At 35.8% G+C, this 19,405-nt stretch overlaps 1 protein-coding gene and 1 pseudogene across 1 annotated transcript; both read right to left on the bottom strand.

The window, feature by feature from the left end:
- Positions 1 to 9,771: 9,771 nt before the first annotated feature.
- On the bottom strand, positions 9,772 to 10,320 carry LOC125497861 (protein NSP-INTERACTING KINASE 1-like). The gene is made up of 2 exons (XM_048645562.1): positions 10,105 to 10,320; positions 9,772 to 10,011 (listed from the first exon to the last, which is right to left on the bottom strand). The coding sequence occupies exons 1-2, from the start codon at positions 10,318 to 10,320 to the stop codon at positions 9,772 to 9,774; spliced, it is 456 nt and encodes a 151-aa protein (XP_048501519.1).
- A 6,066-nt stretch (positions 10,321 to 16,386) lies between these two features.
- LOC109136557 (uncharacterized) lies at positions 16,387 to 17,221 on the bottom strand (annotated as a pseudogene).
- Positions 17,222 to 19,405: the final 2,184 nt, after the last annotated feature.

Here is a 19,405-nt window from a genome sequence, read left to right as displayed (position 1 = left end):
TCTAATTATTGTTTTTATTGTTTAAATTCTAACTTTAACGTAACCCTTACACTGATGGTTCGAATGGACTAACGACTTACTAAACTAGTAAAAAAAAAAACAAGTTAACCCTTATTTTCAAATTTTTTTTACCTGTTTCTTCTACCTCGTCTCTCAAGTCTCAATCTTTCTCCCTTCTCCCTTCTCCCTTCTGCCTCCTCTTCCCCTAGCACCCCACTCACTACTAGAAAATCCTTACCTTCGGGACGCTTATTGCTCGACGCCTCGGCATAAGTGCGGAGCGGGTTTAATTTATCCCGTAGTATCTCGACGCTTTTAAGCGTCGAGAAGGTTGCCTACGCGTTAAAGCGTCCTCATTACACGTGAAATTGAAATATTAGCTCAATGTATACTCCCGCTCGAAATTTTAGAGCAAATAAATTAAAAAATAAAAAAACCTCCCCACCCCCCCACTTCGTACTATCACTCAACTGCATAAGCGAAATTTCAGAGCAACCTGGGTGAAACCCTATCTAATCAATTCTTCGCAAATCGCTCATCAATTTCTCGCCATAATCTTCGTCTTTGATCATCAGGTATGCCTTCGTTCTTCTCTTGCTATTTTTTTCGTTCCAATTGTTCGAACTTCTATTGAAGTTTTCATCTACTACCTGCTATCAACAGTCTTGAAGTAATTGGAAAGTTGCGAGAATTTTCTTGTTCGCCATCGTCTGATGGTCTGCATCAGGTAATTTATGCCTTCAATTGTCTCGAATTGTTGTTTTTTTTGATGAATTTTGTAAATGTCATCAATCTGTTTTTTCGAATTACAATTGAATTCTTTGTCTTCAACCTCCCATCAATTTAGACTTCATAATTCATAAATTCTAAAGGTTTTTCTTGCCTCTTTTTTTTTTCTTCAATCTCAAAGATATGATTTTTGATGGAATTATTGTAAATTGAATAATTAAAAGGCCTCTCGTTATACAATATACAAATGTCGACTAACTGAAATTTTTATGCTTTAATTTATTGTTTCTTGAAATTTTCATAATTCAGCGCAATAAGTTGATTTCCTTTACATGCCTGAATACCTGATGTACATGCAGTATCTGTAATGAATTGGAAATGTTGATTTTTCGATAAATATGGAGAAAACTATTTATGGTTAAAGTTTCGTTGTGGTTAAGTTGGAAAGACAGTAGATTTAATTTGTCAACTGTTTATACTTGTGGTTTTGGCAAAGTCTGTGTAGGGGATATAGTTTAACTTCGACAAAATATAGTCTACTTGTAAAGCCTGAATATCTTTTCTACAGTGAATGTGATCTTGTTTGGTGAAATCCTATTGTAAGGTGGCCTTTTGTGTTATCTTCTGCTTGAAATTTTAAAAATATTTCACTGCTTGGGAGCTTGTATGGTTGATGCAAATTTTTTACTTGTACTTTCATGTGCTTATTGAAAGTTCTCTGCACCATGCTTTGATAATGTAAATGATGGAAATTCGATTTCGTCAACCCTAACTTCTTTAATTATGGCAGGTGGTGAGGCGGGTGGAGTTCAGTAGCAAGTTCAGCGGCGAGTTCGGCGACAAGGTGAGTCATGAATCAAACTCTAATCTTTACCTATATTTGATTGATTTATGAGTTACTATTTTCCCTGTATGATGTTTCTTTATTGAAGTGAATTTCTACAATTTCTTGGATTTCTGGTTACTTAAGTATTCAATTCCTAGCAAATAATGTTATTTAGGATCGCAAATAGTTACTACATGAGAGTGGTAAGTCAAAATCTGATTATGCTTATGGGTGAGATGAATGTCAGGTGATGGATTATGTTGAATTATAATTATAGCCCACAAGCCAACAGAATGAGTCCATCTAACAGACATAATTTGACATCGAGTTTCTAGTTTCTACCATATGCCATGTATTAGTTACAAGTCATATAAGCAAGAGTATTTCATTTAGGTCATGTTTTATGTGAACTATTTGAAGATATATGTTCATATTTTTTTTTCTTCTTAAGATGGTTCTTATTTGTTATCGTATATTTTTTTTTTTTTTGTAGACATGGATTCTAGTTGGATAGATTTACCAAAGGCCATCCCGCTTATTATAATGGTTGCATGAAAATTCTTAGAGCTTGCTAAAGAGACTCTTGTTGAAGGAAAAACTCGATGCCCATGTAATAATTGCAAGTTAAACAAATGGTTTAAGTTGGAAAAAGTAGGAGGCCATATTTTATTGTACGGTTTTTATAAGAACTACAAAAATTGGATTTTTCATTGTATCATCAAGTGGGTAACAACTTAGGGCTCCATAGTGATCAAGCAAAAGGAGTTGGTCGAGATGATATTGATGGATTACTAAAAGCAGCTTTTAGGATTGGTAGTCCACAACCCACTAACGAACCCTCGTTATTAAGTGAGTTAGATTCCGATGACGAAGATCTAAATGAGATGCATGAAGAGGTAAATTTTCAATACGAAGTAGATGATGAATGTGCATCAACCAACACCAACGTGAAGAGGCAAAGTATAAAAGACTAAAGGAAGCTTCTAACGAGAGTCTATATGAGGGGTTACTACTTTTTCAAAGCTATCGTTTCTATTACACTTATTTCACCTTAAGTGATGAACCACTGGTCTGTTGAATCATTTAATAAGTTGCTTGAACTTCTATTAGACGCATTTCCTCATATTATGGAGTTCCCGTCGTCTTATTATGAAAGCATGAAGATAATAAAAGATCTAGGATTAGGTTATGAGAAAATCCATGCATGTCCAAATGATTGTATGTTATATTGGGGGGAATACGCAGACAAAAGTGAGTGTCATATCTGCCACACATCAAGGTGGCAAAATTTGAAAGGCAAGGAGAGTGATGAAATGAGAAAAGTAAGAAACGTGTAAGAAGGGGGTGCCAGCTAAAGTAATGCGGTATTTTCCTCTCATCCCTAGACTAAAAAGGCTTTACATGTCATCTAATACCGCAAGAGATATGATATGGCATTTTGATCGGAAGGACGAAAAAATTATTAGTCACCCGTCAGATGGAGAGGCTTGGAAAAGATTTGATAAGAGATATGAAGATTTCGCTATAGATCCTCGTAGTGTTAGACTTGGTCTAGCAAGTGATGGTTTTAATCCATATCGTCTATGAACACTAATTACAGTACATGGCCAGTTGTTCTGATTCCATATAATTTGCCTCCTTGGCTTTGTATGAAGTCATCTTCATTTATATTGTCCTTGATTATTCCTGGAAAATATGGCCCTGTATTGATATTGATGTGTACTTGCAACCTTTAATCCATGAGTTAAAATTGTTGTGGGAAGGTGTAGATGCTTTTGATGTTTATAGCGGAAAAAAGTTTAAACTACGAGCAGCATTACACTCCACTATAAATGACTTTCCAGCATATGCTATGTTGTCGGGTTGGAGTACAAAAGGTTATAAAGCTTGCCCTTTTGCGCCAATTTTACCGAATCATATAAGTTTGGTGGTAAAATTGTCTACCCCGGATCTCGTAAATGGTTGCCGATTGATCATCCTTTTCGTTTTCAAGCTAATTTATTTGATGGGAAAAAGGAATATGGTCTTGCTCCTGTTCCTGCTAGTGGGACAGAAATTTTGAAGCAACTAGAAGAAGTTAATTATGTTTATGGGAAATCAAAAATAATTTCTAAAAAAAAAGGAGACAAGAAGTTGGGACATCTAATAATGAAATTGAGGATGATGAAGGTGAAAATGAAGATGAAAAGGTTCTTTGGAAAAAGAAAAGTATATTTTTTGACTTGGAATATTGGGAACATAATCTTCTGAGACATAATTTAGATGTTATGCACATTGAAAGAATGTGTGTGACAATTTATTAGGAACTCTTTTAGACACAGAAAAGAGTAGAGATGATAAGAAAGCTAGGGAGGCTCTTAAAGAACGAAACATAAAACTCATCTTTGGCTTCAATCTCATCCTAATCGTGTTAAAGAGTATATGCCTCCAGCTGCCTACAATATGTGTAAAGAAGATAAAGAACGGTTTTTGAAAGTCTTGAAAAAGCTTAGAGTTCCTGATGGTTATGGATCAAATTTGCAAAGATGTGTGAATATGAAGGAGCGCAGACTTAGCTTATTAATATGAAAAGTCATGACAATCATATCCTCATGCAAGACCTTCTCCCGGTTGCTTTAAGAGCGTCAAATGCCACAAAAGTTACTGACTTACTTGAGGAGTGTCGTACTTTTTCAAGAAGATATGTTCAACTGCCATTGATAAAGGAGAGTTAGATACCATTCAGTCAAATCTTTGTTGACCCTTTGTAAGATGGAGAAAGAGTTTCTACCAACATTTTTCACAATTATGGTTCATCTACTAATTCATTTAGTAGATGAGGTTAAACTTGGCGGACCTGTTCATTACAGATGGATGTATCCTATTGAAAGGTTAATATATCAAATTTCGATTACTCTTCTAAATTTTCTTCATCATTTTGTAATAAGAAACCACCATCAACTTCTTTTCTAATTTTTCCAATCACAACTTCATTATTTTCGAAGGTACTTGGCCTTTTTGAAATCTCATGTTAGCAATAAAGCACAACCGGAAGGGTCATAGCTGAAGGGTTCCTTTTATGGGAGACAATTACGTTTTGCTCGAGATATTTAGAAAGTGTTGAGACCATGTTCACTAGACCAAAAAGGAATGATGATGGTGCTCCACACATCAATAACTATCTATACAACTCATGTGGTCGTGTCGTTGGAAAGAGAGAAAATGTCCGTCTTGATGACAAAAGTTTAAAGCAAGCACATCGCTATGTTTTACTTCATTCGGATGAGATGAAACCAGTATTTGAGTAAGTATCATTATGGATTAATTGTGAATATATCTATACTCAAAACGTTAACAAATACTTATTTTTCTCTTAAGTGATTTCTTACAACTAAAGCGACAAGAGCATGGAGTCGCAGCCAATGAATATCTCGAAAATCAGTGGAGGCTTAAGGAATTCTCCGATTGGTTGCAGAACCAGGTTATATGCTTCAAAATTTGAAGTTGCCTTAATTGTTTTATATATCAATCTAAGTTTAACTTAACCATCTATTTGGAATCATAGGTCCATAACCTAGATGATAGCACTCAAGAAGGAAAGTTGAGAAAAGCATTAGCCGGTGGTTTAAGCAACCGCGGTAAAAGGATAAAAAGCTTCGTTATTAATGGTTATAAGTTTGATACTGTGGATCGTGAACGGTTTCGGAAGACACAAAATTCTGGAGTGATGGTTGAAGCCGATGGCCAAGTGTATTATGGAAAACTCAAAGACATATTTGAACTTGATTATTTTGGTTCTTTCAAAGTTGTAATGTTTCGTTGTGATTGGGTGATATACGTAGGGGTTGTAAACATATCCAAGTGGCAGAGTAACTGTCAACTTCTCGAAGTTGATGCACACTGGTCGAAATTTGCCAGATGATCCATTTGTTTTCTCTTCTCAAGCAAAACAAGTTTTTTATGTCGAGGATGAGATACAAAAAGGATGGCTTCATGTAATTAAGACTAAGCCTAGGGACTTGTTTGATATACCCGACGATGATGAGATTCTAGAATAGTAGGGTTTTGGGTTCTTATAATTACTTGTTCATTTATATATTTTATTCTTTTATGTTGGATTCGTGTCCTTAACTGTTTCAATGAAATTTCAGTCATTAATAATATTGTAATTGCTATTTCCCCATTTCCTTGTTTCTATCTCTTTCTTGGACTCTATATCCATCATGCATTTTAAAGTATATGATTAATAATTAATATGTCATCTTTTCATGTCATTCTAATAAGTAAGAGGACTGATTTGATAAGATGATGGCTGTAGTGAATGTGCTCACGTTTTGTTGTGGATATTTTGTGATTTTTGCAGAGTCCTTGTGAGCACGCCTTCTGTCTTGATTGCGCTAGGAGTGATTCCATCTGTTGTCTGTAAGTGCTCATATCATTGCTTTAAGGCCTGCAATTTTTCTGCTTTATTGTTGATTTTTCTGCTGTAATTTGTCAATATTATCTGCTTTATTGTTGATTTTTCTGTTGTAATTTGTCAATATTATAAGTTTGACATATCTATGTATTTATGGAGGAGTTATCAGTAAAATGGCTTCCCTTGGCCCTTGCATATCATCTGCTTGAGTTTATGATGAAGAAGCAAGCATCTGAGTTAAGTTGTTGATGTTTATTCTGACAAGTTTTACTATTATGGAAGAGCAGAGATCCTAGAGTTCCATTTCATTAGTGTTCTTTTTCAAACTTGTATAAGCACTATTGTTAAGAAAAAAAAGTTGTTAAAGGGTTACAAGTCTTCTGTCTGGAGTGTACAATAGTATGACGTTTTTGTGATGCTTGACAAAACTTCAATTGTTACTGATTTTAGTGTCTTTGATTTGGCTAGCAGTTCTTTTTGTAACAAATGAAAGGTTCTCTTGACTGATAAGGGAATGTCCATCACATCATGTCCTCTAAATATGACAGATAGATCATTTCACATTATTCTAGTATCAGAATTCTGACTTCCAAGGTTCTGCAACTAACCAATTCAGACACTACATACTGCACACTTATAACACGTAAAATAACCATTTCAAAAACTACTTAGTGTGCAACAATCACACAGAATAATACTGAAATGCTAAATAAGAGCATATAACTTAAAAACAACAATTGAGGAAAGACATCACTAACCTCAGCCATGCTCTTTGGCATTGGCTTTCCCTCTTCCTTTAACTTCTGTAGTTTAAACTGTGCTTCTTTAGCCCACGTATACTTTGCCAAAGTATTCTCAACATCAGCCATCGTACACTTGCACTACTTTGCTGCTGCTTGTTTTTGACTGATTTGGAGATTCTGCAATCAGTTAATTTTACAATGCTCCAATCAAAATATAGATGGTGAATATGAGAGCTTAACAGGAAGTTTCAGTGAGTCATTGTTGCAATTATAATTGAGAACTTGATGAGCATAAGATCGTCAAACCAAAAGTATCATAAGAAGGACTTCTCCAAGCATCTATTAAACATCTTGATCTCCCCCCTCTTATATTTATACTTATAACTATTATTTCCTTATGGAGAGAATGTATACTTCCGCCATTCCATGAGTATTGCAATTTGCAACGTTTGGATTTTTATGCTATTCACCTTACGAGTTTGGAGTTTATCTAATCAGTCTAGTTGTCAATATTATCTGAGTATATATGTTCTTATAAGCTCAAAGGCCTTAACTTTGATCTGATTTATTTATGTTGCTGAGTATATATGTTCTTATAAGCTCAAAGGCCTTAACTTTAATCTGATTAATATCTTATGAAGATGGTGAAAAATTAGGAATGTAGTGGGTTGTTTTTGTGGGTGTATCTACTAAACTAAGTGACATGAAAGTACATAATAATGACATTTGGAGGGAAATATGTAATAATTTTCAAGCTCTACATGCCTAAATGTTAAACTATTTCCTAAATGTTTTTGGTTTCTCTCTTTTCACTATGTTGTCAGATTTTATTCTCTTTAACCACTTCTATTTTTATGTGCCTTGCCCTATATTGTAGGAGATGACTTATCGAGGAAAGAGAACGAGGGATATACATGCCTCAAATACTAAACCTATTTCTTCTTTGGAGTCACCAACCTCAAACACCTCACCTTTGGCCGAAAATGCATCACAACCAACCAAAAACAACATCTCCAATCACAACCACTTCAAGTTCCTCCTTGTGTCAGTTTTGGACCATTTAGTCCACCGAGTACCATTACATCTAAGGTTCAACCTCCATGTTTGAACACAACAAAAAGTCCACCACCACTATCAGGAGCTACATGGAAAAATCCACCTACTATTGCATCAAAAGTTACAACAATCCCACCTACGTCCACTAGTCATAAATCACGTAGTATTCCGCCTTCTACTCATATATCCCCTACTATTCCATCTCACAATGATCGATCTTCTACTGCACCAAAACCACTCACTGCACCAAAACCACTCAATAACCCTTCTTCTTCTACTGGTCATACGTCACATAGTAGTCCGCTTTCTACTCATATCTCCCCTACTATTCCATCTCAAAAAGGACCATCTTGTACTGCACCAAAACCACTCAATAAACCTTCTTCTTCTGCTGGTCATACGTCACGTAGTAGTCTGCCTTCTACTCATATCTCACCTACTATTCCATCTCACAAAGACCCATCTTCTGGTGCACCAAAACCACTCATTAACCCTTCTACTTCCACAGGTCATAAGTCACATAGAATTCCTCCTTCTACTCATGTCTCCCCTACTATTCCATCTCAAAAAGGACCATCTTCTACTACACCAAAACCACTAAAAAACCCTTCTACTTCCACAGGTCATAAGTCACATAGTATTCCTCCTTCCACTCATATCTCTCCTACTATTCCATCTCAAAAAGGACCATCTTTTACTACACCAAAACCACTCAAAAACCCTTCTACTAGCTCAGGTCCTATCCCACCTTCTGATCATATTGATACATCAACAAGAAATTGTCAGACTCATCAAACAAACCAAAAAGGTGGTGAAGAACCATTACATAAGTCAAAAACATCGAAATCCCAACGGTCAAAGTCCTATCCATATTGGACTTTAGATGTAGAATTTAATGACAAGGAGGAGTTATGACGCAAGGTAAATCATTCTATTTTTCATTCTTCATTAAGGATCTGGTTTATCATTTGATATAAAGGTGAACTATTAAGTACTTTAATTTGTAATATAATTGTTTGTTGTTTCTTTCTATGCAAATGCTCAGGGTAACATAACACTGGTTAGTGGTTCTATTCCGATAATGGACGTGTGGAGTAACAACGGTGTCAGATATTGCGTTGAATTCAATGAGTTTTGCCAACCACTTAGGAAAGGTGGAAGTATGTTGGTTAGATTCATTGGCAGCATTGCGAAGGTTGAGACATATTGTCCGGTTGGAGAATCAAATTGGCATTCTGTCGACACGAATCTCAAAACTAAGATGGTAGATGAGATCAAAGTAAGTAACTTTCACTCATTAAAGTTGAATACATCAAAATAAACATGGAACGCATCAAATAGGCGGTCTGATATGAGACCTTATGCTTGCTCAGTTAATCATGAGAATTACTAAAGAATGGAAAGTAGCTTTACTAGCTTTCATAGCTGCCACACCTGCCACACGTGCTGCATTAGCTGCTCTGTTAGGGGCTGCTATAACTTTGTTCACCCTATCATCTACTTTTTTCACATTATGTGCTCTCTCAGATGCTTGCCTAAAGTGTAGACTGAAGGCAGTCATTATTTGTCTGTGTCTAGACCTTCTGTTCATCTCACCGAAAGAGCAGTTGCAAGAGGGCACTTGAGGAGAAGTGTCTTGCCAGTTTCAAACAGCAAAATTACAAAAAGATGCTTAAAAATGTACCATTCAAATCACTATTAATCTGCTAGTATATTTACTATAGGAAGCTTAACGAATAGGAATATATTATACACCCTGTTTAAATTATGGTTGGAAAATAAATTACACCCTTCAAAATTCCACTATATATGCTTACAGCTTACTACAATAGCCTTAGATTTCACAATTTGTTAAAATGTAAGAAAAAAGAAAAAGGGGAACCCTTTCTCACATTACATTATTCTTACAAACTTGACCCACACTCTTTAACAATATTCTCTATGCAATTAAGAGATAAGGTCGCTTTTAATCCTCATTCTAAACACTAAGTTTCTGGAATCTGATTCTGTACAATACCAAATTATGGACAAACTCTGCTCCTTGTGGAATCAGCTCTTTGAGAAGCTTCCCATTTCTCTGCGAGGCCATCTCCCTCGAGCATCCTTACCACTTCCGACATCCTAGGTCTCTGATTAGGGAGGAATTGAGTACATAAGAGAGCTACTTGGACTATTTCTTCAAGTTCAATGCTGTCATAGTTGTTCTTCAAGTCCTTGTCTACCAACATTTCTAGGTTCTTTTCTTGGTTAATTTTCTTAACCTACAAAGTAACAGCAAAAAATTTAGAGGGGAAACAGAAAACATTTAGGTACTAATTACCTTAAAACCACCATAATTTAATTTGTTTTTTTACCCAGTCTAACATGGCTCCTTTCTGGTTTGCTGCTTTGCCAAAATCTATTGCCCTTTGACCAGTTATCAACTCTAGTAGGAGGATTCCAAATCCAAAGACATCTGTTTTTTCTGAAGATTGTCCTATAGAAAGGTACTCTGGAGCTATATGCCCCACGGTGCCCCTAACAGCTGGAGTTAATCTAAACACCCCATAAAATCTTTTAGCTTCTGACATTTGGTTATTTCCTACACAATCTGCAGACCTGATGCAAATACCATTTTAATACCTACTGTCAGTCTTTCTCTACAAGGGGCTAGCCATGTTAAGGTTGATGATCCTATTATTGTGATTTCAACACAGGTGTCAAGCTAATTTCTGCCATGTAATCTATACACGAACTCAGTAATTGACTTCTCTGCCACTACTTAAGTGCAATTTTCAATCCTTCTAAATGCAGAGTGAACTTGTATATTGTCTTGTTATGGTCAAGAGTACAAAGCTCAACATTATTGGACGTAAGTCATCTGTTTGCAGATAATGTTTTACCATTTAGGTTCAGTGCATTTGGTAATTCTGGACAAGTCAGGAAGTCCATGGAAAGTGTCTAGATCAAGCCGAATAGAGGAAATAATTCATCTGGCTCATAATATACTAGGAAGTCGATGGTACTCATATAGTCATAGTTTGTTCTTTCTTTTCCCTTTCTTTATAAGTTGTGATTAGAGATACGAGAACTTTACTGCATCTGTCCTATGGAGTTCATTTTTTATGAATAACTTTTGACAAAGCGAATATATGGCTTGTTTCTTTGTTCAAACTAAGGCACGGTTTGTGATTCCCTACGGTCCTGAATACGTCAAACAAATACTCAAGCATGCTAGTAAAAGTTGGAGGCAGTTTAAACACTCTCTCAAATCAAATCACTATAAACCAGAGGAGAAGACACTCGATGAGATGTGCAATATGGATCCACCGTACGGAATTACCAGTAATCAGTGGATAAAGTTGGTTAAGCGTTGGGATTCGCAAGAAGGAAAAGTAAGTAACATACTTACAATTAAACTTTATTTACTCTTTGCTTATTTTATTTCATGAAAACATCAACTTTTTTTCCATAATAAATCTACATGAAAATGAGTGCAGAAACTGTCAGAATTGGGGAAAGGAACACGAGCCTCCCTAAATCAACTTCACAGATGTGGTTCGAAGAGCTTCGCGAACAAGCAAGCTGATTATGTATGAATCGTGAATATAATAGGTTTTTATATATTTCATATTTAGGATGAATTAGGCCTTTCACTTATATTTTGCTTGAATAATATGAATGTTTCAACTTATTTATGGAAAAATATGAATGTTTCACATCTTATCTTGTTAATTTTTTTTTATTTTTTTATATTAATAAAAATAATAGGAAGATGAGCATGGAGAAAAAATGAGCTTGTTAGCTCTTTGGAAAAAAAACTCATATGGGCAAGGATGGAGGCTATCTACCCGAGACAGTCACAACAGATTTTGTGGTATAAGTACATATTAGAATGACTTTTTAAGCTTGCTTCCTTTGAATGTAAAATAATACTTCTTTAATTCTATATGGTAATTATATGTGTAGGATGATGCATATGCCAAGTTGGAATCATTAAAACAAGTATGCGCTTCTAAGTTTGACTTAGAACTCGAAGATGAAGCCTTTGAGCACACCATGTACGGTGGAGTGATTCCAGAACGTCCCGTAGGCTATGGACTTGGAGTTCGAAAGGGCAACATTTACGGTGTGCATGGTGTTCTGAATAAGCAAAAGGTTCAAAAGAGGACTGTGGTTGTGGAGAAGGATAAAGAAGAATTTTCCGTTCTTAAGAAGGAAAATAGCTTGTTGAAAGCCCAAGTTCAAGAGAACAACTCTCTACTCAAAACGCTAGTTGGACAATTTTCTCAACTAGTAGGTAAAGTTCGTAAAGGAGAGGCTTCAATGCACCTTTTAGATTGTGCACAAGCAGTCTTGGAAGTGACAAACCAAAAGGTATGCTCATTTCGTAGGAAGGTTTTCAATGATTTACGTAAGATCGTTAGATTTTGGAACTTTAGAATTGCATAGACTTTGAGAAGAATATTTTATCTTAATTAAGCATTGATGGAACTACATTGGATTACAAGGACATTGTTTTTCATAAAAGAGCATTGCAAGTTTGCTGTTGTAGGTGTGTTTAGTCATAATCCAGGAATAGCATCTGGGTCTGATGTGGATATCGTTGTTTTTCCTTTAAGCTAGAAATAGGATATTTTATGTATAGAGGGGTTTATTTGCTGCAAAATTACTGAAAATCTTTGACCTTTTCTAATCCAGCAAATTAAGAAATAGGTGTGTTTAGAAATCCTTTGAATTCTTTTCCATTTTTTGTTAGGCTGATAACTGGAGTTCCTTTTCTTTTTCTGTTTGCATTTATAGCTTAGCTGCACTTTTTGATTCCATATAATACTCATTGAACTTATTGATTGGCTGAGAGTAACATTTATAATGGCAGATCGCAGGATGCATGAACATTATGCTATATGAAAGTGATTGTTTGTGTCAATGGTCTACTTTTTGATTCCATCCAAGTACTTTTTGATTCCATGTACTCATTGTTTGAACTTATTGGTGGCTTTAAGAACGGGAAAATCATGTCAACTGAGCTTAGTTGAGTGTCTAAATGGTTGACTTAATAGCGTATTACCTATTTTTTATGCTCATGTTACCTATTTTTTGGGATATATTACATGTGCTAATTATAATTTTGGTCTTATTTTTCATCTTTTGAAGGTACTCGAAAATAATAATAGAAGTCCAACAGATCAAGAACAAGAGGACACTCTTGAGGCTTCAAATTGACTACCATCATTATATTGTTTTGCTAGATAGATCTTAGTATTAGTTAGTTTTGTAAGGCTACAACTACATTTTTAGTGTGTTTTAATTTTGTGGTATTTTTATTAACATATTAGTTATGAAGTATTATTGATGAACGTGTGTAGGAATTTTAATTGTGCAAACTACGCTTATGATTTATGATTATATATACATTGTTCGAAGTATTTTTATGTAATCTTCAAGTTTCATTGTTGACTTTATATTCTAAATTACTATATATTATTATAATTACTGTATTATTATATATAATTATTTGTTAATTAATTATGAAAAAAGTACCAAAAGAGTCCATACAAAATCTAGACGCTTTTCCTTGTCAAGAACTTATGACAAATATAAAATTAATTTTCCAGCCAAATTTCTCTCAACACTAAAAAGCGTTGTGACTAATTATAGTCGACAAAAAGCGTCTCGAATTAGGACACTTTAAAGCATCTTTAAATTAATTGATGGCACCCCACTAACCAAATGTCGAGACGACTATACGGGTGAGGGAGACACTTTTTGATGACGCTAATGGCGACGCTTTTTGGTGACGCCAATGGCGACGCTTTTTGGTGATGCGAATTGCCGACTGATTCCGCTCGACGCTTTTTGGCAGCGTCGAGAGCAAATTTCGCGATGCTTTTAAGCGTCGCCAATTGGTCCAAAAAGCGTTTTCACAACACTCCTTTTCTAGTAGTGACTCCCACCACCTCATCCCCCCATCCTTGTCCCATCCCCACCACCAGCCTAGTTCACCCCAAGCCTACCCACACCCTCCCAACCCACCTGCAGCCCCTCTCTCCAGACCACGCCCCTGCACATCCTCCTCGCACCTTCTCACTCCCTTCGCCACAAACTCAGGCGAAAATATTCCAGCAACGCTGTTCAATTTCCATTTTCGTCAGCAAAAGAAGCTCCATAGGTATCCGTGGAGTGCTGAACTAACGGGAGGTGCTACAAAATCAAGCCGCTATAGCAAGCAAAAAAGGGTTGGTTATGAGTGAATTTTGTTTTTTTCTTTTGTGTTGTTTTGCTCAATTTCCATTTCGGTGTAATTTCCTTTTTTCTTTTTTGCTGAATTTTATTTGTCATCTTTGTGTCGCCCTCTTAGCCATTTTCAATTAATAAAAGTTGGTTTAATTGGATTGGAATGTGGGTTTGAGGTATTTTCTTGAGGTGGATGTCAAATTTGTGGAGGAGATTATGAAAATTTTGGAATGTTAATTTTTATTTATGTTTTTTTTTTCTATAGGTTTTATGCTTTCTAGATCTATTGTCTCGATGCAAATATGAAATATAATGTTACTATTATATATTAGTAAGTATCTTCTCTAGATCTATGATTTATGCATGTTGATTTTGTTTCTTTTTCTGTCTTTTGCGATTGATTGTTTGAATTTGATATTTCATGTATTTGCATGTTTTTGTTATCTTTTCGTTTTTATTTTGTTTTGAATTTTGGCATTGATTCTAGATTATCATATTGACATTTTGTTGTTTTTCCCCTCTAATCAGTATTAGGTGTAGGAAGGCTACAAATAGATTTATGAATTAAACACTATTTTTTTGAAAAAAGGAAAAAAAAAAAACAGGTCCAATACTGTCCCGGACCCTGAAAAATCAGGTCCAGTCTTGACCGGAATGAAAACAGGTCCTGTCCAGGACTAAGCAATCGTTGGATTCCGGTCCACCGGTTCGATCGGTTCCGGTCCGGTCCGATCTGGTTGTGGACCGGTGCTCATCCCTAGTCCCGACCCCAGCCCAAACCCCCCCCCCCCCAAAAAAAATCATTGGAAGTGTTAAAATCTCCGACATGATAGTGTTGACCTTGTTCATCAAAGATACTCTCCAAAGTTTACCTACTAGTGTAGGTTTCTAACCTAATGGGAATGCTATTGTAAAATACTCTCCAAAGTTGGACTGAATAATAAAAAACAATAGTTGTGACTATTTTTGTCATGGCGCCCATAGTTGGGACTCATTAAATCATTTTTTCCTTATTATTTTTAGTTTATATCATACAATTGGGACTTGGAACTTGGGAATACTGTACATTTACGACTCGTTTGGTAAGAAGCTATAAATAGTGGGAATCGCAATGCATTATAATGTGAACTTGACTAGAAATTCAATGTCATTAATGCTACCTCATCCCAAGATATCCATTTTAATCCTAAAATCTCATTGATATCCATTACCATTTAGGAGCTACTAAGATGATAAAGGGTAACCCATGTTTTGTGAAAAAGTGTCATTTCCATAGTTATTGATATGATAACGTTTTTATAGATTTACACTAACTATCATTACTATTACCACTATTTATGACCACTAACCAAACGGGTCGTTAAGAGTTTTTCATTTTTATTTCGCGAATTATATAAAATGACCCCGTGTCTTAGAAATATGTAGGGTTTTGCTATCCGACGTCCTAAAATTATTTTAAAATGCCCTAAATACGTATTTTTATACTGTGTTTCTATATCTTTCCATTACTTTTCCCTTTATCTCCTTCCCCTTCACTTCCAATTCTCCTTTTCATTTTCTTCCATCACCAGCACTAGAGCTGCCGCCGCCGCCAACACCAGCACCAACCCTCTCCATCACTTCCCCTTCCTCTTTACATTATGCTGTTTTTAATTGGATGATCCTTTTTTATCTGTGTTTCTATGTTTATACTGTGTTTCTATATCTTTCCTCTTTAATTGCAATGGGTCTGTCATCTAAGCCCGACCACCAGCGTAATCGTCCATGATAGATACTCCACCTCAGGTGAGGCGTCTGTCATGGATGCTTATGGAAGTGGTGGGGAGTCCATGGCAGACGACTTTTTGTTTATATAAAAAATACTCAAAGCAAACGCGTCTGTCGTGGACCTTCCGCCACAAACGTAGGCCTCTATTTAAAAATACTTATCAGCGTATTAGTATGTAAATTAGGGCGTCGTATAGTTATTTAGAATATTTATACGGTGGACAAAAAAATATGTGTTTTCTTAAGTCACAATTTTATTTTCGGGGAAAGCAGTAGGTGAGTATATTAATCAGCGGATAAAATATAAATTAGAACATAGGGAGACACCTCAGCAGGATAATGACGTTCCTAGCATTATTCAACATAAAAAGGAATCAGTCTAGCTAGGTGGTGGGAAACATTGAGTTAAGGGTACTTGAGGGTACTGAACTTTCACAAAAGTTTCAGTTAGGGTACTGAACTTTCAAAAGTTCCAGTTAGGGTACTCAAAATGGATGTTTATTAACTTAAGGTACTAAACTTTGGTATGTATCATTATCAGCCCCAAAATTTAAAAAAAAATGTGACATGTCATTAATTAAAAAGAAAAAGGTGACATGACATTAATTATAAAAATTCCAAACGCTTTTCTCTTTCCTCTAATTCCTCACCCCCTATTCGTTCATTCGAGTTTCCCAGATCCTCCACTCATCGGTGCAACAATCTTCATAAGTCCTCCTAATCCCTATCAAATAAGTAAAATAAAGCATAGTCTTGTCCTCACAACTACCCACTTTACAACCATTATCATCACCAACACTTAATTTCAAACCCAAAGGGCTAGAATTAGAATCCACACTCTTAATCATAGAAACAATCGGACTCGAATCAACCGACATATTCATCCTCCTTGGTGAATCATAACCTAAGTTTTTACTTGACAATGCCATTTGATAGCTAGAAGAAACATTAAGGTCCATCTTAGAAACAAGTGACTCCTCAGACAAAAGTTTCCACAAAGGTTTAGAATTATTCAAGTTACTATTATTACTACTATAATCTTCCTCAAGTTTTGGTTGAGGCATTTCAACAAACACATAAGAGTCACTTAATTTATTAACAGAATCAGAAAAATTTATCCCTAATCTCAAATTGGTGTATTTTCCGGGCATCTTCAAAGTCACATAAACTCAAACTTTATTAAACCTTAAAACCATTACCAGAATCACGATTAAACCCATGGTTTTCCTCTTCCTCAAGATCTTCCATAAGTTCCCAAGTATTAATAACACAATCCGGCGAAGACTTGCCGGAAAACTCATCAATTTCGCCGGAAAAAGACTGTTTATCGACGACAAGAGACCCATAAGTTGTTCAAGAGAGTGAAACAAGATGGTTTGTGTCCCCTTTACGAGTTGCAGGATGATGAACAATTTGCTCAAAAAGTGAGCGAGTTTTTGGAATTACAGATGAATTTGCAAAAGATGAAGATGATGAAGATGCATCATGTGTTGTCGTTGTTGAAGAAGAAGAAATGGAAGAAATATGAGTTATGAGAGGTGAGAGAAAAGATAACGAACAAAGGGTGAGGAATCAGAGGAGAGAGAAAAGAGTTCGGAATTTTTCTAATTAATGTCATGTCACCTTTTTCTTTTTAATTAATGCCACGACACCTTTTTTCTTTTATTTTTGGGGCCGATAACGGTACAAACCAAAGTTCAGTACCTTAAGTTAACAAACATCCATTTTAAGTACCCTAAATAGATCTTTTGAAAGTTCAGTACCCTAACCGAAACTTTTGTGAAAGTTCAGTACCCTCAAGTACCCTTAACTCGGGCAACATTATTCCCATCCCTTATCACATGAGACCACTTAATAGACACATAATTTTACTGAGCAACATCATGTCTGTTGACTTCTAAGGGAACACTATAAGAGGGGGGGTGAATTATAGTGTGACAAATATACGTTATTTTTTGCGGAATCATAAAACAACGAAAGGAACAAGAGAAATACACAAGAGAAAGAGAAAGGAACTTCGAGTGAAGTTTGAGAGAAAACGTCAGTTGTTGGGAACTGTCGTTGGGAACTTGAGTTGAGTGACTTAAGTTGAGAATCGAGAGAAAAGTAATAGGTTGTAATCAGAGTTGTTTTGGCCTATTATAGTGGAAAGCTGTTTAAAATCCCTTGTGGTCGAGGTTGTTTCTTCCTACTAGGCCTAGGAAGTTTTTCCTCGTAAAATCTCTCGTGTTCCCATTGTTTGTTCCCAAGTTTACTCTTAATTCCGCAAACAGTATAGCTTATTCTCTCACTATAATTCCCCCCTCTTATAGTGCTCATATTATACAACAATTGGTATCAGAGCGGGAACTCTAATATTCAGGAAACCCTATTGAGTTCAAGATCTTGAAAAATATGAATACTAGAGAGAAACTGTAAGAAGGGTACTCTACACAGAGGCCACCAATGTTCAATGGTAAGTTTTACACTTACTGGAAGAACAGAATCGAGATCTTTATCAAAGCCGACAATTACCAGGTATTGAGAGTCATAGAGGTAGGTGATTTTGAAGTCACTACCACTAATGACAAAAATGAGGTAATTCCTAAATCTATATCTGATTTTGATAAAGCTGATTTCGAAAAGATGGAAATGAATGCTCTTGCTATAATACTGCTTCATTGTGGTCTTGGACCTCATGAACACAATCGTGTCATGGGATGTAAAACCGCAAAACAAATTTGGGATCTTCTTGAAGTCACTCATGAAGGTACGAGTGAAGTTAAGAGATCAAAAATAGATATTTTGATTAACCAATATGAGCTTTTTCAAATGAAATCAAAAGAGTCTATCCAAGACATGTTTACACGCTTTACTAATATTATTAATGAGCTAACATCTCTTTGTAAAGTTATTACATATGAGGAACAGGTACGAAAGGTCCTAAGAAGCCTTCCTAGGGATCGATGGATGGCTAAGGTAATTGCCTTACAGGAAACTAAGGACTTTACTAAGTTCAATTTGGAACAACTTGGTGGTTCCGTTATGACTCATGAGTTGCAATTGGACAATGAGAATGGAGACATGTCCAAGCAAAAATCGATTGCCTTAAAAGCTGATGAAGATGAAGACTCAGAAACTGATGAAGAAGAATCCGCTCTCATGGTCCGAAAATTCAAAAGAATGTTTAGGAACATGAAGAATGGAGATTACAAAGGTAAGAATAAGAAATATTCTAACAAACTTGTTTGTCAGAAGTGTGGCAGTTCTGAGCACTTCATCAAGGATTGTCCCCAATGGGAACAAGAAAAAGGCAAAGGAAGGGAACGAAGCAGAGATAGGAACAAGGAATACAAAAACTCCTATACTCGATCTGACATGAAGAAAGCTATGGTTGCTGCATGGGGAGACTCTGACTCCGAAGAAGAAGATGATCCTCAACCGAATGAGGAGACTGCAAACTTCTGTCTGATGGCTCGTGACAATTCCGAATCTGATGACACTACTACAAAAATGGCCAAAGAGACTACCTATAGGAGACCGGTTGAGGTTACTAACCCATTTCTTAAATATAGGAAACCATTGATTATCTAAAACCAGTCTCTTAAGTTTAACTATTTGACTAACTAAAAAAGTTGTTGTGAAATAAGAGACCGCTTTCAAGTAAAACAGGTTTTCTTGAAATATTTTATT

The sequence above is a fragment of the Beta vulgaris genome, chromosome 5, assembly GCF_026745355.1.
Source record: "Beta vulgaris subsp. vulgaris cultivar EL10 chromosome 5, EL10.2, whole genome shotgun sequence".
Lineage (NCBI taxonomy): Eukaryota > Viridiplantae > Streptophyta > Magnoliopsida > Caryophyllales > Amaranthaceae > Beta > Beta vulgaris.
The sequence above is the reverse complement of the archived record's forward strand: the minus strand, read 5'-3'. Positions and strand labels throughout refer to the sequence as shown.

What these genes read in the sequence shown, in the direction of transcription:
- LOC125497861 (XM_048645562.1), bottom strand. Translation starts at nt 10,320, where the DNA reads ATGTCAGAAGCTAAAAGATTTTATGGGGTGTTTAGATTAACTCCAGCT. An exon ending in AAGGAGCCATGTTAGACTGG is followed by an intron (nt 10,012 to 10,104) that starts GTAAAAAAACAA and finishes GTTACTTTGTAG; the next exon opens with GTTAAGAAAATTAACCAAGA.